This window comes from Vombatus ursinus, unplaced genomic scaffold (assembly GCF_900497805.2).
Source record: "Vombatus ursinus unplaced genomic scaffold, bare-nosed wombat genome assembly UNPS02009573.1, whole genome shotgun sequence".
NCBI classification, from domain to species: Eukaryota; Metazoa; Chordata; class Mammalia; order Diprotodontia; family Vombatidae; genus Vombatus; species Vombatus ursinus.
The window spans coordinates 419,703-444,565 of NW_020949351.1; the positions used below are offsets into that span (position 1 = coordinate 419,703).

The 24,863-nt window shown below is 37.3% G+C and overlaps 1 protein-coding gene across 2 annotated transcripts in view; it reads right to left on the minus strand.

The window, feature by feature from the left end:
* SPIRE1 (spire type actin nucleation factor 1) overlaps positions 1 to 24,863 on the minus strand; it is a 240,612-nt gene that overhangs the window by 12,565 nt on the left and 203,184 nt on the right. For both annotated transcript variants that reach the window (XM_027852423.1, XM_027852422.1), the window contains exons 9-11: positions 21,613 to 21,782; positions 6,726 to 6,816; positions 3,152 to 3,294 (exon numbers count right to left, since the gene is read on the minus strand). In XM_027852423.1, the coding sequence (XP_027708224.1) occupies positions 3,152 to 3,294; positions 6,726 to 6,816; positions 21,613 to 21,782 (404 nt within the window). The remainder of the gene's footprint in view (positions 1 to 3,151; positions 3,295 to 6,725; positions 6,817 to 21,612; positions 21,783 to 24,863) is intronic.

Genomic DNA, 24,863 nt, shown 5'->3' on the forward strand with positions numbered 1-24,863 from the left:
AAATTCTAATAACCAGCTTGCTTGGTTTCATAAGTCAGAGAAGGAATTTAAAGACCAGCCTTCTTTCTCTCTGCTGGAAAATTACGATCATTTGGCCAAAGTTGAATAAAGACACTGCAGACATCCTGTAAAAGGGGAGGAAAAAAGGTGTGATAAAAATTAAGATTATTAGCAAAAACATTTTACATGTCTCAGTAGGATTTCAAACACGAAAGAGTAGCTTGTTTCACAAAAAGTGGTATATATTCTAATCATCATCACCCCTCTCACTTAAAAAAAGGTTATCACTTAGTAAACTAGAGGGCATTATTGTGAAAGTAAGACTTATGCTATAATATTAACCTTTATATGCATTATGTTATTTTAAGAGGGCTTTTGAAAGAGTAAAAATTATATATGAAGTGCATACATTAAACTCATGTTGTTTTGAAAAATTATAAGAGATGTTTGAGAGTCCAAGAGATTTCACGTGACACTTTCAAAAATTATTAACAACAACAATAACAAAAATAGCCAACATTTTATAGCACTTTCAGATTTACAAAGTGCTTTACACAAATTATCCCATTTGTTCCTCACAACAACCCTGTGAGGTAGGTTCTTGAAGTTAAGAAAAGGGGACTTGCCCATGGTCACACTGCTAGTAAGTGTCTGAGACAGAATTTGAATTCAGGTCTTCCTCACTCCAAGGTTCACACTCTACCTGCTACATAACCATTTTTCTAAATAGGTTTCATCTTACTCTCCTACCCCATAAAAGAAAACATCCACATAATAAGACTATGTACACTTACCAATAATTCAGTTTCACAAGGAAGTAAGATAGCTAACATGAGTACCATGAGGACTGCAAAGTGCTTTACACATGTTATGCCTAAAGTTGTGGATATTCTTTCTTGGCATATTCTTTTGACTAGTAATTTGCATTCCCAGATGAGCCTAACTTTGTTAGCAATCAATTGAAAACATTTAATTTAATATAACATGTATGGTTTTAGCCTTGTCCCCAAGAGTTTTTATATAAATAGATATGCTAGAATGAAAGAAATTCCTTAAGGTCAAAGGCTTTTATCTTATTTGATCTTTACATTTCTCCTAGATACCTAGCACAATGCCCTGGACACAGGGTGACATAACAATAATAACAAGAGTTAACATTTACATATTGCTTTAAGATTTGCAAAGGTACTTCAGCATAGCTCAGGTTCTTAATAAATGCTTACTGATTTGACTATTGGTTGACTGAAAGATTATATATGCAAATGTGTATACTATATATAAAATCTCATTTGATATATGTCAACATTTCTATCTATATATCTGTATCTAAAATCTTATTTGATCTTTACAAAAATGTAATATTATCCCTATTTTCAGATGAGGAAACTGAGACTTTGAGAGGTTAAATAACTTGCCTAGAATCAGTTAGTAGGGGACTGAGAGAGAATTCACATTCAGGTCTTCTTGACTCAAAGCCCAGCACTCTATCCACTGTACCACCTCGATGCCTCCATAGGTATGTAGGTTTGTAAAGATAAGAACAAAAGGCAGCTACAACACTGACATTCCTAAATACAAAGGTGAGTAAAATTTACACTAACATTAAAGAAAAAAAGTCCAAAAATTATTTTATCTTTTAATCAGTGGCAAACCTACTGAATTTTGCTGTGAAAATGACTATTCACGGGGCAGCTAGGTGGCGCAGTGGATAGAGCACCAGCCCTGAAGTTGGGAGGACCTCAGTTCAAATCTGACCTCAGACCAAACACTTGACACTTACTAGCTGTGTGACCCTGGGCAAGTCACTTAACCCCAATTGCCTAAAAACTAAAAAAAAAAAGTACCATACCACCTTTTTTTTTGTGGGTGGGGGGCTGAGGCAATTGAGGTTAAGTGACTTGCCCAGGGTCACACAGTTAGTAAGTGTTTGAACTCAGGTCCTCCTGTCTCTAGGGCTAGTGCTCTATCCACTTCACCACCTAGCTGCCCCTGTACCTATCATGTTTGCTAAAGAGGAAGGGTTTCCATATACACAGCTTAAAATAATTCTTCCTATATATGGTATCCACAGATATTTTCTTTATCATATGGAAATGAAATCCTGTCAGAAACTCAAAAAGGCTATTTAAAGAAAATAAGAGTTGTGTCAATCTTCACACAAATTATAAGCTCAAAAGAATGAGATTTTAAAAATCCCCAACTTTGATTTTCATAATGGTGCTTTCCTCAACTGTATTCCTGCAGAACAGAAACGCAGCGAACACATTTCAGGATTTACATGTGTGCTCTGGGTCAGTATGCGTCCTCTCCCTTGTCCTTTTCTCCCTTCCTGTGTGAAGGGGACCACAGTCTTGAAGTGTCTATCCTTGTACCCCTTGAGAAAAAAATCACCAAATGTTAATGAACCAGAAAACGACGCTCCAGACCACCTTCTTCATTTTCTTCATTTTTGAATCAAGTATGCCTTTTATAAAGTGACTTGCAAGCATTACAACAAAGCATTAAATTTGAGATCCTGGGGCAGAATTATTGATTTAAGCCTTGTGACATACTGGAAACCTTTCTTATGCCAGGAGAGACTAAACAAGAAGCTTTTCAGACTTTTTCTGGCCAGTGGAACTGCTGAATTCTTGTTGGCAGGGGACTAGTGGACTCTGTCCTGCTGACCCAAGAAATAAGAAACCATACACTGGGCCTGCCAGTCTCTTGGGGAAATCTGGTAACTTCTTCCAGACAGCACCAGTTTTTTTTTTTCCTCCAATTCTCTATTTCATTCAATAAACTGGGAAACAAAGTACAACGGGAATTAATGGGTCAAACATTTTTTTCTTCCAATAAACTCAATGTTAAAATGTGCTGCACCAGTGAACTCAATAATACACAATTGGACTTTGCTACAGAATCATTCAAGTTTATAAAATCAGTATCAGTGGATTAACACAGGACACATAAAACATTTCTTTAATATGACTCTGTCTCCTAGTGGAAAAAAAAAGTCATTGAAAACTTTTAATTTGGTTTATAAAGAATATTGTAACTTTACTTAGATGTTATTTTTATTTCTTTTACATAAAAAAAGTTTAAATGTAAACCTTTGGATTTGTTTCTTCCCCCTTAAAAAAAGCTACTACCCAGTCTTTTAATTACTTACAAGTGATCTGGAGCTTTGTCGGGATGGTGGCAGGAACTGTCTAACGTTGGTGGGAGTTTCCTTTTCAATGGAATGTCGTCTTTGGGGTGGCTGCCGTCTCTCTGGCTGGGGTGTTGATGATATGGGCAAGAATTTTGGAGGCACTAAAAATTTAACCAAAATAAGTTAGCTTTCTTACCACCAAGGATTCCTCCCTGACCCCCCAAAACATTTTGCTTTGGTTGTTTTCTAACAGAAGTGTTCCTTACGCTGCCAGTGATTAGTATTGTATTTAAATATAAGGTGTCTAATAGAGAGGCACATAAGAAGTCCTCCTTATTTGGGATTTTTGGAGAATATGAGAACACAAAATCTTGCATAGATGAAATTGATGCAGACATTACAAATATAAAGGAAAACTTTCAAGAAAGGTACATGATAGTTCATGATAGAAAAACCATTCTAAGTTTAAATGTCAAAATAAATTATAACAATGATATAGCTACTTCATTACAAATACCTAATTATTAATAGATAGGCACTGGAAATTAGTGTCTCTACTTTGAAGTGAAGAAACTGAAGCACAGAATAATGGATTTGGAATTCTAGACTCTTATCCTTACATTCTGATGACTGAATCACAGTTCTCTTTGACAAGAGTTTTGATACCAGCTCATGTTCATACAGTCATTTAAGGTTTATGAAGTTCCTCCCCACCCACCTAAAACCAGGCTTGGAAATAGAAACTACAAAGTAATCTTTATAGAGACAGTTTGTAATCTTCATAATTATTTTATACGAATCAGAGAAAGCAGACTCAGAGTGGTGAAATGACTCACCCAGAGTAATTATCTGGGCTTGTATATGAACAATGGTCTCATGACTCCAAGTCTGGACCTCTAATAAAATTTAACTTAAAGGAATTTTTAAAAAGTGTTTCAGAGTCAATATAATTTATAATTTTTTGAAAACAAAAGAACCTAGAAATAATATTTAATTTTTATTTAATACTTCTTTCCACTCTCTGCAAAGTAAAACTTGCAGGACTGATTTAACGAAAAAAAGTAAAAATCAAAACAAAGCCAAATATGTTGATTCACTGATTGGATTATTTCATCAAAGGAACCACAAGAAGAAAACAAAAAAGAGCATAGGTTTAAAGGTTTTTCAATTAGAGTATTTATTATCTGATTTGACTCTTTCCCTTTAGAATTTAATTGTCAAAAACCAACTAAAAATAATAAAAAATGCTTCCATTTCTTATGAGAGGCAGCTAGGTAGTGCAATGAATGGTGTGTTGAACTAAGTCAAGAAGTCCTGAGTTTAAATCCTGTCTTACTAGATCTGTGACCCTAGGCAAATCACTTAAAACTCTCTTAGCCTTGTTTTTCTCACCTATAAAATGGGGAAAAAATAGCTTCTACCTCAAAGAGTTGTTTGAGGACCTAATGAGATGATGTATGTAAAATGATTTATAAACCTTAAGGTGTTATATAAACGCTGACTAATAGTGTTATGGCCTATTTAAGTTAAATGGAAAATTACACACACCCACACACACCCACACCCACACCCACACACACACACCCCTAAAACATTTAGAGCAATGTTAATGGAAATTCACATTATGTTTTTGCTATGTAATAATAAAACTAATCAAAATAAACTTCATCTTCTGCCCCTGGCCCCCCAATGGGGTCATAATGAAAATCAAATGAAATGTTACATGTATTTGTAAATCCCATCGAGATTTTCTTTTTCTTTATCAATTCTCTCTACTTCCCCTTGGAGAGCAATGATAAAGAAAAAGTCAATATCGAAAGGATTAAAAAAAAAAAAGTATGTACCTTTCCATTATAGACCAGGGAAATCCAGAAGGAAATGGTGGATGTGAATAAACTACAACCTATCTTCAGGAAAGACCTGGGCAGAAAAGTGATTGTCAATAAAGAGATACACGATTGGAGAAGGAGGCTGTCAGTTACACAAAGTGCAAAAAGTCTTAGTGGAATTCTAAGTTTGTGAAAGCTTCTTTTTTTTGGTATTAGTCATTTAAAATACAGTAAGATTTTCTGGACATCCTGTATAGTGAGAATGAGTGGTTAACTGATGCACAGTCTTCATGATCCAGTGGTATCCTGGCAAAATCAAGAGATACAGAGGCAGGCCCTGGACCATTGGGTTGAACCCTTGCAAAGGATTCATGGTAGGACATGAACAGTTGTCATTCTGCATGACAAAGTGTAGATGAGTTATGATCTGCGCACTTGAAGAGAGTATTCATATGAATGAAATCAGAGATCCACTGAAATAGTAAAGTTCCAATTTTCCTAAACACTATGTAAGTACCACATTGAAACATTCAGGAAATAGAAAAACTGAATTACTGTTCAAAATATGGAACAGGAAATGTGAGTATATACAAAAAATAATTATAGAGACACATGGAAGTCACCGTGAAGTGTTTAAAATCACTTCAGGAAATTTAGTTCTTTCATAACTTCTTGCATGCTAGAATAATTAGGAGAACACATTTGGTTTCTCTGAGCATGTGTGTGTGTGTGTGTGTGTAGTAAGTTGTTAGGCTTCAGATCAGACAAAGATATGTAACCAACTCCAATCTACATGCAAGAGTCTTCCTAATAACTAGTTGTGAAGATTTATCTGCTAATACAGATCTGCTTGATTTGTCAGAAATGAAAATACGTAACAGGATGAAAAATAAGATAAATAATTTACTTTAAGTGAAACCAGCCAACATAACAACTACAACAACAATAATAATACTGGCGAACATTTATATAGTGCCTATTATTTGCCAAATACTGTGTTAAACACTTTATAATTATTATCTCACATGATCCTCACAACAACCCTGGGAGATAGGTGCTATTAGTATCCCCATTTTACAGGTGAGAAAACTAAAGCAAACAGAGTTCAAGTGATTTGTCCAGGGGCACACCATTAGTAATTTGGATTTGGAACGATGAATTTCAGCTTAGGTCTTCCTGTCTCCAGGCCTGGTGCCAAATCCACTGTACCACCGAGCTGCCAAATGTAAGCCCAAGAGGACATAGGATTAGTAACTAAGAGACTTGAGGTCTAATATCAGCTCCACCTGATGACTTTCTTAGCAGCCTTACAAAAGAATAATCATGTAATCCTGACTGGTAAAATTTCAATGGCATTTCTTGACACCTCCAAATGGCCATAGGATATTTTGAGATATCCTGATGAAGCATTAAATACAATTTATTACGTAGTTGTTCCAATTTATTCAAGACAAGCCAGTGTCATAGTAGATAGGGTCTTGGACTCTGAGTGAGGAAGATCTAAGGTCAAATCTGTCTTCAGATACTTAGTTGTGTGACTCTGGGCAACTAATTTAACCACTGTCTGCTTCAGTTTCCTCATCTGAAAATGGGGATAATAACAGCCCTTACCTCACAGGATTGCTATGAGCATTAAATGAGATAACATATGCAAAGCACTTGCAAACCTTAAAGCATAATATAAGTTCCAGCAATGATGATGATGATGATGGTGATGATGATGATGGTGATGTAAAATATTTTACTGGAACACTAATACTTACTCTTCTTGCTTGGCATAGCCTCTAGTATGGGGTCTTCCAGAAAGGAGGGAGATATGCTGCTACTACTTGCTGACTTGTGCATTGTTTCCTCCTAGAATAAGTTATGGAGGGAAAAGTAACAATTGTAACTGGGCCATTTTCTCCTACTATTAAATCATGACAAACTTCAGCATAAAATATCTTCATTATCTCAGCAACCATGACCAAAAAAAAAAGTAAAATCGGCAAAGAATTCAAAACTTTAGTTTAGTACAGTACATCAATATGTCAAAGATTTGTGATTTTGTCACTGTGGGAATTCCCTCCACTGATAAAGATCACAAACTGTCTATAATTTGTAGTCTTAGAGGGTGATCTGAAGCTTAGAGACACTAAATGATTGCTTATGCTCGCTCAACTACTGTCAAATACCTGACTGGAACCTAGGTGTTCCTGATCCCTAATCCATTCTTCTACCGACCAAGCCAGACTGCCTTATGAGTCTAGTACAAAAAGCTGAAAGGCAGCTGCTTCAGTATATCATAAACCAAGAAGCAAATCCCAACTTAGTTGGAAAAACTGAATGCACCATTAATTGTACTATGAAGCTTGTCGATTGTTCTATCTCTTACACTAATAAGATATCAGTAGCTTTCCTTAACTTAATAAAAAAAAGTTTTTGCACACATCTTTACTTGAAAAGTGAGATAAATGGAAGTGATATAGGTTTTAATGACTAATTTCTAGCTAATGTGTCTTTGAGAATTAGCTGTTTACTATAAACTAGCCTTACCTAAAATCTACTAGAATTTGAAATCATTAGATTCAAACAAGCTCTAGTACAAAGAATCTAGTCAAAGAACAGGAAGAAAAAAAGAGGCTGTGTAAACCATGAAATTCAAACAAAGAAGGCTTGAGCAGTGACCTTCCACACTCTTTAAACTATGTTTAACAAATCAAGCAACACAAGTGAAATCTTTATCCCAGATACAGTGTAGGTCACACGAATTTCAAAGAGGAGGAGCTAGCCAGTAGCATTAGAATAATGCCCCTTCTGGGTATGGACAATCATTAAGAACATGCTGAGTGGGGGTATAGTTGAAATTATTTTCAAAGAATGACTGTACATGATCTGCCAAGCCTCACCTCATAGAGTCAGGGTAACAAATATCAGGCTGGAAGGCACCTTATAAATTGTTGTAGGTCAGACCTGACTTGGGCTGGTCTGGTGGTGCAGGTTTGGGAGCAGAACGTAATGAGATACCCATAATCCATTCAACTGTTAACAAAAGGAAGTTTATCTAGGTATTGCATGAAAAAAGAAATTTATCAAAGATACAACAAAGATACAAGCAGTTGGGAACAGCTTCCCTGCTTCTCGTTAGCTATGATGGCAGGCTAGTCAGCACACATCAGGTTTGACACATGTGTCAAACCTAAGAAGGAGCTGACTCTTTCCAGGCTGGCTTTTGTCCTTAGGTCACCAGAAAGGTACATTTATGGTTCCAGCCCCAGTCTCCCAGACCAATTAAGTCTCAATAATGGTTTCAATACCTTTTGAGGAAAAGCTAGCCTAGTTTGTATGGGGGTAGATGTTATTCCTGCAACTTCAGTCTACTAAACCAACAGCCATATCTCACAAATAAGGAAAAACAAAGTCCATAGAGATTACATGATTTGCCCAATGTCACATTGGAGAGGAGCTAGGACATAAAATTACTTTCTCTGGCTGCAGATCCAGTATCCTTTCTACCATCCATGCTGCCTCTTCCTTTCCTATCTCCCTTCCCCAACAAAATAATCCCTAAGATGTTCAACTGTGACGTTAAAAATTGTTTAATTTATTGATGCTAAGGGCAAACTATCTCTTTTTTCCCCTTAGTTTATAAATGGATATGAAACACACTCTTTTTCTGCTGAACATTCTTTTGGCATATATCAACTTTGAAGTTCTACATTTAAAAATCTATTTCCTCTCAGGTCCTTAGTCTCCAATGAAGGTGTATTGCCACTAGCTGGGCAGTGGAATTTTGTTTATGGACATATGGCTCAAATAGGCAAGTTTTAGGCATAGGCACAATTAACTTAAATTTGGTTTTATCCCTAGGTTTGAATAGAAAATTTCATTCCAGGTTCAGGATTTAGGCAAAGCTTTAATCGAGCTTCTAGGGCAGCTTCAAGACTGCTGGTCAGACTAAAAATTTGCCCTTAATTGAATAAAACTGAAAATACCTGAAATAGACCATTAGTGAAGTGGTTAGTAGGGTGAATGTGTTAACATGTCCTAAACGCTTTTACAAATTTGCCTCCATTTTTCACCAACTTTAAAATACCTTTAAAACACTTATATATGTTTGTGTGTATGTGTGTGTGCATGTGTGTATATATCATGTGTGTATATATACATATATACACACACATGCACACACACATGCACACACACACATATACATATATATATAAAATATTTAAAGTAAATGCTTTTTCAGTTTGCTTTCATCCTTATCATGAATATTTAACAGTTATCTTCCTAGCTATTACTAGCAAAAAGATAAGAGGGCAGAGGCAGAAGGGGTGGAGTGGGGTGGGGATAGATAGATGATTTGTTCTTTTGAATTCTGAAGAAAAGCTATTTCTATTTTACATTTTTCCACTGCAGCAACCCTATTAAAAAAAAGGTAGAGAAGTTTATTAACTATTCTTATCTATAAAGCAGGTTACATAAATGTTTGTTGTTCTGAAAAACCTTTAAAGAAGAAAGGAAGCATGGTAGTAAAGGGGGTGAAAAGCCACTTCCCTGGAGTCAGCAGACATGTGTTCTAGTGTGAGATCTGCCCTTAACTAGCTTTGTAACCTTGGGGAAATCACTTTCCCTCTACAAGTCTCAGTTTTCTTATTTCTAAAATAAGGGATTGAACTCTTCTAGATCTAAAATTATATGGCCCTCCCTCAGGCCCTTTTGAAAAAGGCAAAGTGGGAGTTTTAAAGAATTGCACCAGCAGCATAGCTTCCTTCATGGTTCAGAACCTAGACACAATTTGAAAGGGATTTTCAAATTCTGCCAAAGTGAATGTAAAGATAGTACATGAAAAAAATAAAGGAGATTAATTTTGTATAAATTATATCATCACAAAATTCTAAATGCTTGTTGACTTATATAGTACTTCCCATTGACAGTGAAGATGTTGAAGAAGCCTATTTGGCCCCTAATTAAGGGGTTGAGCTAAACATGAGGACGGAGACTGGGAGAAACCGATCTTTGCTAGGTAATTTGGAACATTTTCCCTCAATTATCATTTGGATAGTAATGGAAGACTCAGGACACAATACCCTATCAGGGAAAAATCTCTCTCCCTTATCCCCTCTCCCTAATTTGTCAGTATGAAAAAGCCAGAGATGCCAATGAAATCAGTGGACCCCAAGATAGCTGATATAAAGCTATATAAAGGAACAGGAAATACAGCTCCCAAGATGAGACCTCAGCACCAGATGCAGTTTACCTGTCCAGCATGAACTGTCTCAAGAGAGAACAGATGAAGCAATCTACTCCATCCTGGTCCTCCTACCTATCTGATCATTCCATTTCAGTCTCCATGCTGGCTTATCATCCATATCATGGCTTCTAATAGTGGGTGTCTCCCAAGGCCCTGCACTGGTTGCTCTTTTTTTCTTTCCCTACACTCTCACTTAATGACTTCATGAGTTCCCAAGGGTTTAATTATGCAGGTGAAACCCTGCATTGGAATCCAGTCCTGCCTCAGGATAACCATGTAGATGAGACACCTTCCCAGGATTACTGCAGCCTAAAGTCATGGAACTCAGAGTCATCAGAGATTGTTCACAAAGCATTCAGAGAAGACAGTGAGAAGTCAGATCAAGACTGATGCCCTCAGAGTCATACTCCATGTTGAATCCTGTAGACTTTGTCGAGTCAAGACTTGTTATTCTCTGCTTCTCCATATAAAGATTCGCTGGGACAGCTGCTATTCTGAGAGGCTAGTGACAGAAATGAGAGGTGGGGTAATACAACACACTGTTGGTAAAACTAAATTAGTTCAATTGCTCCAAAAAATTTGAAATTAAACTGGAAAAGAAACTAAACTGTACATATTGTTTGATCTAGAAATACTACTACTAGGCATGCATATGTATACACACATATATACATATATGTGTACCTATACATACATATTAACATATACATATATGCATACATATATACACATGTGGATATATACATATATGCGTGTGTGCATGCATGTATCTCTTCAGCCAGGTCAAAGAGAGTGAGAGAAAATATTTTAATGGCATTTTTTGTATTAGCAAAAAACTGGAGGGAAAGTAGGTTTCTATCTACTGAGGTAAGGCTGATCAAATTGTAGAACGTGAATATAATGGAATATTACTATTCTGTAAGAAACGACAAATCTGAAGAATTCAAAGAAACTTAGAATGATGTCTACAAACTGAAACACAAAGCAAGCAGAACTAGAAAACAGGATGATCCACTTTCATGCTCATGGATCTCTGAAATTCCTTTATCTGATCACTCTGTTGTTATTCCACCTTGCGCTCTGGCTTGTAACTCTAAATCTAGTCTTCATCCTTATCATAAACTCCAATCTCTCTATCCTCCAGTTCTTTCTCAGGTCATCATTCCTGAATTGGCTATACTCTTCTTTTGAATTGATGAGTCCAACTGTATAATCTCTTCTCTTGTATCCTCTGCCTCCTTATCCTATCACTGGTCCTGTCCTGCCAAGTCTCAGTCTTAAGACTACTTGCACTTATTTGATGTTGAATGAAGCTGGGAAAAATCATGAAGCCCTGCTCACTACAAATCTGTGTTACATAATCTGAACTATACCTTCACAGTAGCAAATCAATCCTTTTACACTTCTCTAATCAACTCACTATTCCACTCACGATGGCACCTTTTCCAAAGCTTTTCATTCATACTCAAACCTCCCACAGAATCCTGTTTCCCCGCCCTGTCAACCTTGCCTCATATTTCAATGAAAAAAAATGAGAGTATTTGCCAAGAGTTCCTTTGTCTCCTTTCTTCTTTATCTCATATCATTCAGATGCCTTCCCCCACCATATCTTGACGGTGTCAAGATATTAGGAGACACCCTGTTTTTTTAAGCTTTTTGAAGGCCCTGCAAGCAAGCTGTGCCCTGAGCTTGGCATAACAACAATCCTTTGCGCTCACTCTTGGGATGATCTCAGCCACAGCAAAATCCCAGAATTGTTTCTGGTCATGAAACCCTGCTATGAATCAAACTTGTCACATTGTTGCTGTTACCCTTCATTTTCAGGATTACAGCTCACTGTACAGCCATTGGTATAAATATTTCAATCTTTTTACACTAAAGCACCCCGCCCCCACTAGGGGCAGGGCTCTGGCACATGTGTCCTTTCTTGCAAGCTGTTTCCCTCACTTTGAAATTAAATTTCTGTTTGATTCCTGACTGTCCTGTCTTTAGCCTGCTCTGTTCAGCTCCGGCCACCCACAGGTTAGAGCCGTTTCCATCTGGTTGACAATGGGCAACTCATTTTGACTTTAGTTCTTGCTGACACATAAGTGTTGTTATAAATATTTTTTATATATGACTTTCTTTGAAGGGGATCTATCCTCAAATATTGGCAAGAGGGGATATTACCAAAAGATTTTTAAAAAATTAGATCTACTATTACTAAAAAAAAGTAAATTAAGAAAGTTAATAATAATTACTGGCCCATATCCCCTACTTTCTAAACTCAATAAAATTTTTATGATAATAATCTACATATGCAAAGAGGGCATCCTCATTGCAACTTTGAGAAAGGTACAAATAATATTCTACAAAAGACCACATCTTCATAATCATACAACCTGACTGAAGGTATAGGGACTATGAAATCCCAATCTACAAATTATTTGTTGGTTATTTAAAAAAAACATTTGATTCAGTAATTCTTTTAATGTGACAAGTATTTATTTATTGAGTACCTACTACACATCAAACACTATGTGCTAGATGTTGGGGATACAAAGACAAAAAGCAAGTAGTGCCTGACCATAAGGAGTTTACATTCTACTGGAGGAAAACATGTACGCACATAAGAAATATAAAAAAAGTAATTTTTGTGGAAAGCACTAGAAACTAAAAGGATCAGAACAGATTTCTGGTGGAAGGTAGCACTTGAGCTGAGTTTTGAAGAAATCTTAGGTTTCTATAAGGCAGAGGTGAGAAGAAGCACATTTTTGGCACTAAGGGACATGTAAAAGCACATGCAGGCAATACCAAAAAGGTTGATACTACTGGTATATAGAGTATGTGAAGGAATGGGCCTTCTCCTGCTGATGCCCAGTGAGGTTGATCTAAGATTCTGCTAAATGACAGATATATTATGTTCCACTGGCATTCAAACAATGCCAAGCAATCTCAAGGATGGCACTAAGACAACGAACGTCCCTGTGAAAGATTTGTAAGAAGTGGACAAAAGTCTCAAAGAGGGAGTAGGCAAGGATAAGTTACAATTTGTATCATTCAGCCCACGTTAAGAAGATATAGGATCTGGCAGTGAATAAATTAATGAATTTCTGTTGAGCCTCTGTGTCCCGACTCAGCATATGTAATGCCTTTAGTATATACTTTAGAAAAGATCTTATCCAGAAATTCCAAAGAAGGTAACCACAGTTTTTTGTTTCATTTTATCAATGTGGTCATATAAAATAATATATCTTATTTCTACATCTTAAGAGGCAGAAAATTGGAAAGCCAGACAAAAGCCTTGTAAATGGACTAATGACTCAATAAAGGATAGGAAAAGTTATATTTACCAATATAGCTATTTCTGTTATTAATTAAAACTATTTTCAGAGATTTTACTTTTTCATTTGAAATTAATGACCACTAATCTAAAAGAATAACTACATTATGTGGCTATATTAGAAATATGCCTAAAATTAAATGAAAAAATTAAGAGTTGATTTTTAAAATTTAAGCATCTCAGCCTACACATCCTAATATCATAAACTTCACAGGACATAGTTAATAATGTAGTACAGCAGTTAATGATGAGGTTTTGGTATAGTCAACCTACAGACATCAAAGCCATGCTTTTAATTTAGTTCAACTGAGCAAGGTGCAAGTTAGTAATAGAAGGTAGGATACCAGAACATCAAAGTTTTTAAACTAGGATGAGGCAAAGAGAAAAATCTGGCAGATAAAAAATACTTGAATGGTACACTGAAATAGTCTGAGTTAATAAATGGTGAGATCAACAGCTGCAAAACATGAGCTGTTCATATCTGTTAAGCTTGCAGCAGCAGGAGATAGGGAAGAGATGAATAAAATCATCTTGGTCATTGCTAAAGGCATTGCAAATAGCAGAAAGTTTAAGGCATGCTTACAACTATGAATTAGGAAGTGTTCATATTTGTAATCAGAGGTAGAAGGAGCGCTGTATTTGGATTCAGAGGACCTGGGTTCAAATCCTGTCTCTGCTAATTGCTACCTTTGTGCCCTAGGAAAATAACAAAAGTTGAGACTCAGTTTCCTTTTTTAAAATGATTTTGAACTAGGTGGTCTGTAAGGTCCCCTTTCAGCTCTAAATCTATAATTCTAAAACAGGGATCATTGGTCACCTTTTCAGCTATAGTTACAAACATGTAAATTTATAACTGAAGAGAATTATAAAGCATGTGGAAGTAGATTTCCTCTTCAAAAAGAAGCCTGGAAAATAAGTCAGCAGGCCAGATGGCCCTCATGAGAAGATTTTATAACATGCTAAAATGGCTAGGAAGAAAGAAGAGGTTGCTTTGCCCATAGTCTTCAGGAGGAATACCCAAGAACTATACTTCTTCCTGATCAGAAAGGAGAGCTCAAGTATAATAACCTTTAGACCTCTGAAAAGACTTAAGAATTCTGACAAATTCATGGACCAACGATGGACATTGGAGGTTTAAAGTCAATGGAACCTGGGCAAAAGTAAGAGTTTTGTTTAAAGATAACAACAAATTATAGATTTGCATGTTTCAGTTTGCAGTTAACAATGTTATAATAGAAAAAACAAAGATAAAAAGACAATTCTATTAGATTTTCAGAGATCTTAACAGATAAATTCAGAGATGGCAGACTTGATATAAATTCAATCAATTAATCAACAAACATGTATAATATGCCTATGTGCCAGAGTCTGTGCTAGGTAATCTGCCTGATCTCCAGCTTCCATTGGGAAGAGGAGAAATGATATTCCATCCATCCCACACTTGCACTAGTCTCCTGCATTGCGAAGTAAGGTCTCTTACCTGGTCTCTTGCCTCTCAATGAATTTTAATTCAACTCAATAAACATTTATTATGCCTCTACTATGTGCCAGGCACAGTGCAAGTGCTGGGGATACAAATAAGAAAAAGAAAGACAGCTCCTGCCCTCAAGGAACTTACAATCTAATAGGGGAAGATAATACATAAAAGGAAATAGGAAGAGAGGGACAGCAGAAGTACTCAGCCTGAGCAGTGGAGTGAGCTGTAAAGTCCAGGTCTTGCCATCTTTAAAGGAAAGCTTTGGGGAGGTTAGTGCTCTATCATCTAGCTCTCCAATCAGAGGGGAGTGGACGCTGAGGGAGGTGGGGAGGTGAACAAAGCTGATTTAGCAGCAACCGTGATGAGACTAGAAGTGATCGGCTTATTCTGGGAGGGGCTTCTTGTGGTGTGAGGTTGAAACTGAACTGAGCTGCAAGAGGAAAATGGAAGAGGAGAAATACTATGTTCCATGCAACACAGCACCAGACTTCTCTCTTTCGGAAGGAGGAGAAGGCCATTCCAACAAGTCTCCAGCCTGGTCTTCTGCCTTGGGAGAAGGGGAGTAACAGCACTTCTTCAGCTCTCTGCACTAGTCCCTGAATTGCCTAAAGGCCCTGAGAGGACTACACCTTGAGGCCAAGTAACTATGAACCATGGAAATCTATCTCAATTCACTGCTCAGTGATTAATGTATTCCACCCCCTACTCCCTACACCCTGCCCAAGCTGTGATTATGAACCCCTAGGCATCATTAACATTAAAATCTTCCCCTACTCTCCACCTCTTGTTCCCAGTCCCCCCCAAACCAACACCTCTAACATCATCTACCCTTTCCACTATGCTCTCTAGAATACACATTCAGTAGGTAACCAACCTTTTTTCATCTTAAATCTTTTCATTTCCCACTCTTTCGTCTTCTGGGTCTCACTGAGACCTGGCTCCCTCTTGATGACACAGCCTCTTGGGCCACCCTCAGGATATTTCCCTTCTTTCCTCAATGAATTCATAGTCTTTTTCTGCTCCCCAGCTCCTGCCCTCATACCAAGGGACTCCAACATAAATACTGATAATCCCTTAAATACCCTAACTTCACAAGTCCTCGGGAGTACTACAACACCAAACCTCAGCCCCACAAAAAGATAGTCATACCTTTCATCTTGTCATTACCCACAAATGAACCACTTTCATGTGCATGAACTCTGAAATTCCCTTACCTGATCACTATGTGTTGTCATTCCACTTCTGGCTCTACTGGGCCTTCATCCTCACCACGACCTCTACCCCTCAGTTCTTTCACAGATCATCACTCCTGCACTAGCCACACTATTCTCCCCTCCCCCCATTCTGAACCAATTCAACTCTCCATTGTCTTCTCATCAAGTTCCTTGATCCCTTATTGTTTTCGTGATCTTGTCCTGCCAAGCCTCAGCCTTGGAATATTCCTACCATCTGCTGCCTTTGTGCCTACACACACTGCAGCATAAAACAGGAAAAAAATCATAAACCCATGTGGAGTAGATCCACTACAAATCTGTGTGATATGATTTTAACTGGGCCCTCATTATGGCAAGGCAATCCTTTTTAAACCTCCCTAATCAACTTACTATCCCACTCACCACAGGCCCTTTCCCAAAGCTTTTCATCCCTCTTTAAACCTTCCAGGGCTTCCTGTCCTCCCACTTTCTTGGCTGAGAACCCTGCCTTGTATTTTACTGAAAAAACAAAACAAAACAAAACAAAACAGAGGCCAATCTCCAAGAGCTCTCTTCTCTCCCCTTTTCCTCATCTCATACCACCAGATGCCTTCTGCCACTTTCTCCTCCTTTACTCCCGTGTCACATGAAGAGGTGTCACTTCTCTTTCCTAAGGCAAACCCCTTCACATGCACAAGTAATCCTATTCCATCTGGTCTCCTCAAGCAGAGAGGACCATCTCCTCTGTCATCTTTGCTCTCACTTATCTTTAATTATTCCTGTCTACTGGCTGCTTCCCTAACATCTACAAATATGCCCATGTCTCCTCCATCTTCAAAAACCTCTCACTTTATCCATACACTCCCACTAGCTATCATCTCTTATCATTTCTCCCTTTGCGGCTAAACCCCTTGAGAAGGTTGTTTATAATTACTGTCTTCACTTCCTTTCATTCTGTTTTTAACTCTCTACAATCTGGCTTCCGACCTCATCATTTAAGTGAAATTGTTCTCCCCAGAGTTAATCTAATGTCCTTTCCTCAATCCGCATCCTTTTTGATTTTGTGCAGCCTTTGACAGTGTTGATTACCCTCCTCTTGGTATTCTCTTCTGTCCAGGTTTCCTGGGCACTACACTATCCTGGTTCTCCTCCTAACTATCTGGTTGCTCCTTTCCAGTCACTTTTGTTGGATCTTCATCCAGATCATGTCTACTAACCACTAATATCCCACAAGGGCTCTGTCCTGGGCCTTCTTCTATTCTCACTTTATACTATTTCACTTAGTGATCTCATCAGCTCCCATGGATTCAACTATCATCTCTTTGCTGATGATTCTCAGATTTATTTGTCCAATTCTATGCTCTCTGCTGACCTCCAGAATCACATTTCCAACTGCATATTAGACATCTCAAACTGGGTGTCCCAGAGATATATTGAACTCAACATATCTAAACCTGAATTCATCTATTCCTCCACCACCTCCACACACACCCCCAAAATACTTTTCCCCCCTTCCAAACTTCCCTATTACTGTTGAGGGCACCATCTTCCTCTTAGGTTGGCAACCCAGGTATTATCCTCAACTTCTCACTTTCTTACCATCACCCACCCCATCCAAGCAGAGGTCAAATCCTATTGTTTCCACCTTCATAACATGTTTCATATATGCCATCTTCTCTACTCTGACATTTTCACCATCTTCTGTTTTGCAAACAATTCCAAAGTTCTTCACAACCCACCCTCCTCCTGCCTTTCCAGTCTTTTTATCCATTTCCTCACCCCTACTCTTCATTCAGTGACACTGGCCTCTTTGCTGTTCCTCACACAAGATGCTCCTCCAGATTTTGGGCACTCTTCAGTTTCTCCTGTATGAATCTCAGTCAGTCAATAAATATTTATTAAATGCCTATTTATGTGCCAGGCACTGTGCTAAGAGCTGAGGATAAACATATAAAAAAGAAAGAGAGCCCTTACCCTCGTGGAACTTACAATGTAATGGAGGAAGACAATAAACAAAAGGAAACTGAAAACTGGGGGACAGGAGCAAGGGAAAGTATCCAGCACATGTTGAAGAAGCCCAAAGTAGTGCAACCAGGTGGGAAATGAAATAATTGGCATGTTATCTTCTCCATTACTGTGAATTTCTTGAGAGCAGAGATGATCTTTTGCCTTTCTTTGTATCCTTAGGGCTTAGCACACTGCCTGGCACATAGCACACACTTAATAAATGCTTCCTGATTGACAGAGGACACAAAGACAAAACTAGACAGTCTCTGCCCTCAAGAAGATTAAATTCTAATGGGGTGGGGGAGTGACAACATGCATATATGTGTATAGGACACACATAAAGCAAATATAAAGTAAACATGGTCAGGGAAAGGCTTTAACAGTTGGGGGAACCAGGAAGGGCCTCATGCAAAAGGCAGAGCTTGAGATGGATCTTAAAGATGATCCTGAGAGGTGGAAGTGAGGAAGGAGAGCATTCTAGGAATGGAGTCAGTGACAAGCAATGGGAGATGGTATGTCTTTCAGGAAAGGCAGCTAAGGGATATTGTGGAAACTGAAACAGCAAAACTTGATAAATGATGGGATATGTAAGGTTAGGTAAGTGAGGAGTCAAGGATGACACTCAGGACATGAACCCAAGTGCCAGGAGGAAAGGGCTGCTCTCAACAGAAATGAGGAAATTTTGAAGAGGGGTTGGTTTCAGGAGAAAGTTAATGAGTTCTGATTTGAATATGTTGAGTTTGAGATGTTTCTGGAATATTCAGTTCAAAATTTCTCAAAGGTATTTGGTGAAACTCAGGAGAGGGATGAGGTTTGAACACATAGATTGGGACAGTCTTCTACATAAAGATAATGAAACCCATGGGAGGTGATGAGTTCACCAAATGAAAATGTGTAGAGAGACAAGAGGGATCAGGACAGGGCTCTGGAGTGCTTATCTTTCTAAGCACAGGGGATATAGAAAAAAAAAAGGCAAAATACAGTCCCTGTTCTCAAGGAGCTCACAATTTAATAGAGAAGACAATATGCAAACAACTACATACAAACGAGATACACAGACTATACTGGAGATAATTTCAGAAGGAAGGTGATGGCATTAAGGGAGACTCAGAAAAACTTCTTGTATAGAAGGTGAGATTTTGGTTGGAACTGGAAAAAAATCAGGGACAGCAGGAGAAGCAGCTGAGGTGGGAGAGAAATTCCAGGGTTGGGGGACAAGCCCAGAGTTGAGCGATGGAGTGTCTAGTGTAAGAAGCTTGTGAAGAAACACTAATCACTATAGTCTCTCAAAAGAAGTGGGTTGGGAAGGGTCAGAGGGAGTAAGAGAACTAGATAAAAGCAATGAAAAGGATTGTTTCAGAGAAACCTGGAAAGATTTATATGGCTGATGCAGAGTGAAGTGATCAAAATGAGAAAAATAACTTGTGCAATAACAATAACATTATAAAATCAAACAACTCTGAAAAACTTAAGCACTTTGATCAATGCAATAACCAATCACAATTCCAGAGGATGAACAGTGAGCCTCTTATCAAAGTGCAGAATGAAATATCTATTTGTGGACATGACCAATGTGGGACACTTTGTTTTGTTCCACGAAGCATATTTGTTATAACACAGTCTAAAACTTTTTTCCATTAAGGGGGTGGGGTGGGTAGGGAGAGAAATAAAATGTTAACCAGTTGAAAATAAAATAAAATTTAAAAAACAAAAGAAATAGAGAAAGTGCTATTCTGGGGATAGGTGGGTGGGTTAGATGGTACATGTGCGTGGAGAGTTTTGCTTCAAAAGAGAAAGTCAAGAGGGTCACTAAAAACATTTCCATAGGAGAGGAGGTGTCCTTATAATAGTTTTCTGATGCAAATTTGCTCATTAGGTTTAAGAAAAGGTTCTACAAGGTTGGACAGCATTCCACTCCAGGATGGAGTTTAAAAAGTTAAATGGATTATAGGTTAACTTTTCTGCCTTAAAGCAAAATAAATAAATGTTTTATTAAGGTTAGGTTTAAGTTTTTGGGAGAGAGAAGTGATTTGCAAGCGACTGAAACCTGTTTACATTTAATTTTTTCTTTCATGTTTCAGGTTTGGAGATTAAATGACTTTACCCCAGGAAAAGGTCAATACCCCCATGCTTCTTGACATTTCCATTTGCTTCCAGGCATCCCCCCCTTCCCTACATAGCCACCAATTCTACTTGTATCAATCCATATAACTAGAGTTACAAGCCAACAGAGATAAAAAACAAAAAGGGACAAGGAAGGAAAAAAAAAACAACTGGGAATAGAAGAATGAATGCTAAGTAGCTTTCTCCAGCTGCTCCTTTAATTTTATACTTTTCTTTCTTTCTTTTTTTTTTAAGAGAAGCTTGTTGGCATTATCATTACTATTTTAAAGTAGAAAATAGCATGCATGAATATGTGGGGGCAGGGTTTCATTTATGAAAACATGAAAAATCTTTCTCGATTTTTTATGAATAAAAGAATATGCTAAATGAATGAAGAAAATATATAATCAAACAAGGTATATTATTATTTAGTTGCTTTTCATTTCAACCCTAGGGGCAGCTAGGTAGTGCAGTGGATAGAGTGCCAGGCCTGGAGTCATGAAGACTTGAGTTCAAATCCAAATCTCTGATACTTACTAGCTGTGTGACCCTGCTGTAAAATGGGGATGGTAATAGCACCTACCTCCCAGGGCTGTTGTGTGGGTCAAATGAGATAATAATTGTAAAGTGCTTAGTACAGTGCTTATATAACTCCTGCACCTATGAGTATTTAAAGGACTGGCTTTTAATGGCAGGACATCTAATATGCCTTCCATGGTCTAGGCTAATGATAAGAATCCTTTTCTGTACATGATGAAACACTTTCCCTGACCTCATATAATAGATTGTTTCTCTCTGTGGTTTTGGCCCCCTCCTTTTATCTAATAGCTCCCTGTTTCTAATTGTCCAAGTATCCTGGTCACTTTTTCTTAATAGCTGGGATTACATGACCAATACCATTCAAAACTAGGTTTGTGATGAAGGTCGGATCTTATTGGTTAAAAGAATATCTAGTATTGAAAAGAGACTCACCAGCAAAGTAAGTTCATTGAATTCAGGGGCTATTTCATTTTTATCCTTATATCCCTGCCATGCATAGTGCTGTGAACATAACAGATGTTATATATCCAGGTTGATTTAAATTGTAGATGCCATCCATGTTCATTCTGAATTGGTCATGGCTAAGTGGTACCTGATTGAGTCACTATTCCACTTCTCAATAAATGCCCTGAATTTTACTTCCTACCTAAGAGATTAGAAAACTAAGAAAAAGTTAGATACCAGTTGAAGTACTGTATTTAGTGGTGTCCAGGTATCCTATATTGAAGAGAGAAGTTTCCATGTTGAACTGGAGAAAGCTGGACTACTTTACCTCTGATTCAGAGCTGTCCAGTTCAGCCAAAGTTGGAGCTTTAAGGAGTTTCTTCCGTTGCACTGTTGTTGGTGGGCCACTTACACCATTGGCTTTTGTTTGTGGTGTTAAACTGCCATTCAACACAGAGGCTTCTGTCCCTTTCTTTGGAGATTCAGGAGTGGTTACATCTAGTAAAAGAAACAAAAAAGCACATGTTGTGATCTAAGAAAGGCAATCAAAACAAACCAAAACATACATGTGGAAGCACACACAAAGAAACAATTTCCCATATAATATTTCAGATTTTAATCTCAATTTTTTTTACAAAAAAAATTTATTAGAGCACGTGTGAGATAATCATATTTAAGAATAACTGGCAAATCCCACTTAAAAGACACTGTGGCTGGGTCACCTTATTCATATATTCAAGTTAGAACACAGAGGTGGAAGAGATCTTAGATATTTAACCTCCTCATTTTATAGAAGCAGACACTGGGACCCAGAAATACTAAATTTACTCTCTCTAATGAGGCTGCAGAAAACAGGTGAAGAAGAGAAGAAATTAGTTTTGTGTTTTTTTTTTTTTAAAAAAAAGCATAACAATGCACTGTTACAAGTGAGGAAGAGGTCTGGTTTCACACATTTAAGAAGACTGAAGGGAAGAGAATAATTATATAGCACCTACTATGTGCCACTATGCTAAGTACTTTTTATAAATATTACCTCATTTGGTCCTCACAACAGACCTGTGAGGTGGGTGTTATTATTATCCCCTTTTTACAGTTGAGCAAACTGAAGTAATTGAATGGCATGGTACAGCTGGAAAGGGACCTGGTTTAAAATCTTGGCTCTACTATTTAATACCTATGTAACCTTGGAAAGTCACTGTACATTTCTGGGCCTCTGTTTTCTCAACAACAAAATTAGAGGGTTGGACTAGATGACCTCTCACATTTTTCCCAGCTCCAAATTTATGAACCTGTATTCATATATATTCATCTGCATGTGTACTTAACAAAAACATACAGAATTTTGTTTGACTAGACCTGTAATGTCATTAAGTATAAGGAGTTCCCAGGGAAGAACCTTCTCTACCAATACAGAGGGTTTGCATCTTACTGGCTAAAAGAGCAGGGAATGCTGAAAAGAAAACTGGATTTAAATCCCAGCTATACTGGCAGATGACCCAGATGCAGTGGGTGATGTTGGCCTTTCTAAATTAAGCTTTTCACCAGGATTACTACCAGTTAATGTTAAGTTCTCAGAGAATTGCCTGGGGCATTGAGACCCTAAGCGACCTTCCCTGGGTCACCTAGCCAGTGTGTGTCAGAGATGAACCAAACAGGGTCTTCCTGACTTTGATACCCCCTTCTCTATCCACTTATCACACTGTCTTTCACATATATGTACATGTGTGTATGCACATGAAATTACACATATATACACATGTGTATGGTTATACATGTATGGAATTATGCATAGGTGATTATATACATATATGTAAATAAATTAGAGTGAAAAGAAGATGGATTACATTCATCAAGGCCAGACTGACTGAAAATTCATTAAAGAAATAAGGAAAGCACTGAATAAATAAAACATGAACTTATATTAATGTTGAAATGTCACTATAGATAAGAGTCCAACTAATTTTCCTCTTTAGTAAATGAAATGATGACCCAAACATGGAAAATTATCTCAGCCATAAATTTCATCATGTATTTTCTGGGCTAACAGATTAGATCTTAACTTTGAATAGCCATGGAAAATCTGTAAACCTGAGAAAAAGATAAAAACAATTTAAAAATTATTAAAATAAAGCTTAAATGATTTACTGAATATTTAGGAAAGGAAACTCTAATAGTATAAACTCATATTGAGGTAACACTTTGAGGTTTATAAAGCTCTTTCATCACAACCCCTTCATTAGATAGGGTGGTTTTATTATATGCTTCAGCTCATGTTTTCATGTAGTGATATTTGAGAGTTCCACAGACAATCAAGGCACCACCATTTTACCCGGTCGCAATTACTGGATTTCCAGGCAGGGACCACATTTTTTGCCTTTCTTTGTATCACCCCATGTGCTTAGCTTAGTGACTAGCACATAACAAATTCTTTAAAAAGGCTTGATGATGATGATGATGATGATTATCATCAAAGGGTTGAACTCCTGAATTAATACTCCTAAAACTATTAAATGATGGCAAACATCAGAACTTCAAACAAAACTACCTTAATTCTAAATAAAATTTAAAAGCCTTTTACTTTATCTCTCTATAATACTGTAAACTACATTAATAGAGTTTAGAAACTTTCCAGTAAACTTATTGTCTGTTCATTGAAATTCCTGGAATAGAAATTTTGTATAGTACCAAAATATTACATTTAGTAAGAAAGAATACATAATTCCAAATGTTTAATACTCAGTCATGCATTACTTGTGAAAGAAATAGATATGACAGATCTGTGTGTAGCTATATTCTCTTATATGTGCATATGTACACATACATATATATCACAATCCTTTAATCATATGCTATTTGTAGTGTTGATAGATTTCCTATGAGAGGCAGTGACATGTAGTGGATAGAACTGACGTTGGAGTCAGAAAGACCTGGGCTCCAGTCTCACTTCTGACACATATTTACATAGAGGATATTTGACCTTGAGTAAATCACTTAACCTCTCTGGGCCCAGATAACTCTCTAAGCCCACAAATTTGAGAGCAGGTATATGTCTGTATTGTTAGAGAGAGTTTTCACCAGGAGCTTCCTACACTCATGAAATCACAGAACTGATTTTTGTTTGGAAAAAAAGTCTCCTAGTTATAATGTATGTGACTGATATAATAGAAATGTGCTCTTACGCTTTTTGTAAAATTTCTAAATCATTTTATTCTCTTGATTACCAATTTTTTAAACTGACATTATTTGTATAATCATAAACTCAGCAGTACTGAATAATGAAAAGCTGTCCTAGCCCCAACACATGTGGAACACTGTGTTCAGGCCAGTTTAGAAAAGACACTGATAACTTATGGACTATCCAGAGGACAGGTGTCAAATACGTGACACTGCATGCAGCCCTTACTCCCAAGTGTGGCTAGAACCATATTAAAATGTAATTGTGAAATATCTAACAAAATAAATATAAATACAACAAAACACAGATAATATCACATTTTAAAACTAAGTCGCCATGTGGTCCACAGCCATTTCTATTCGAGTGTGACACCACTGCTCCAGAGGATGGCAATCAGGATGGTA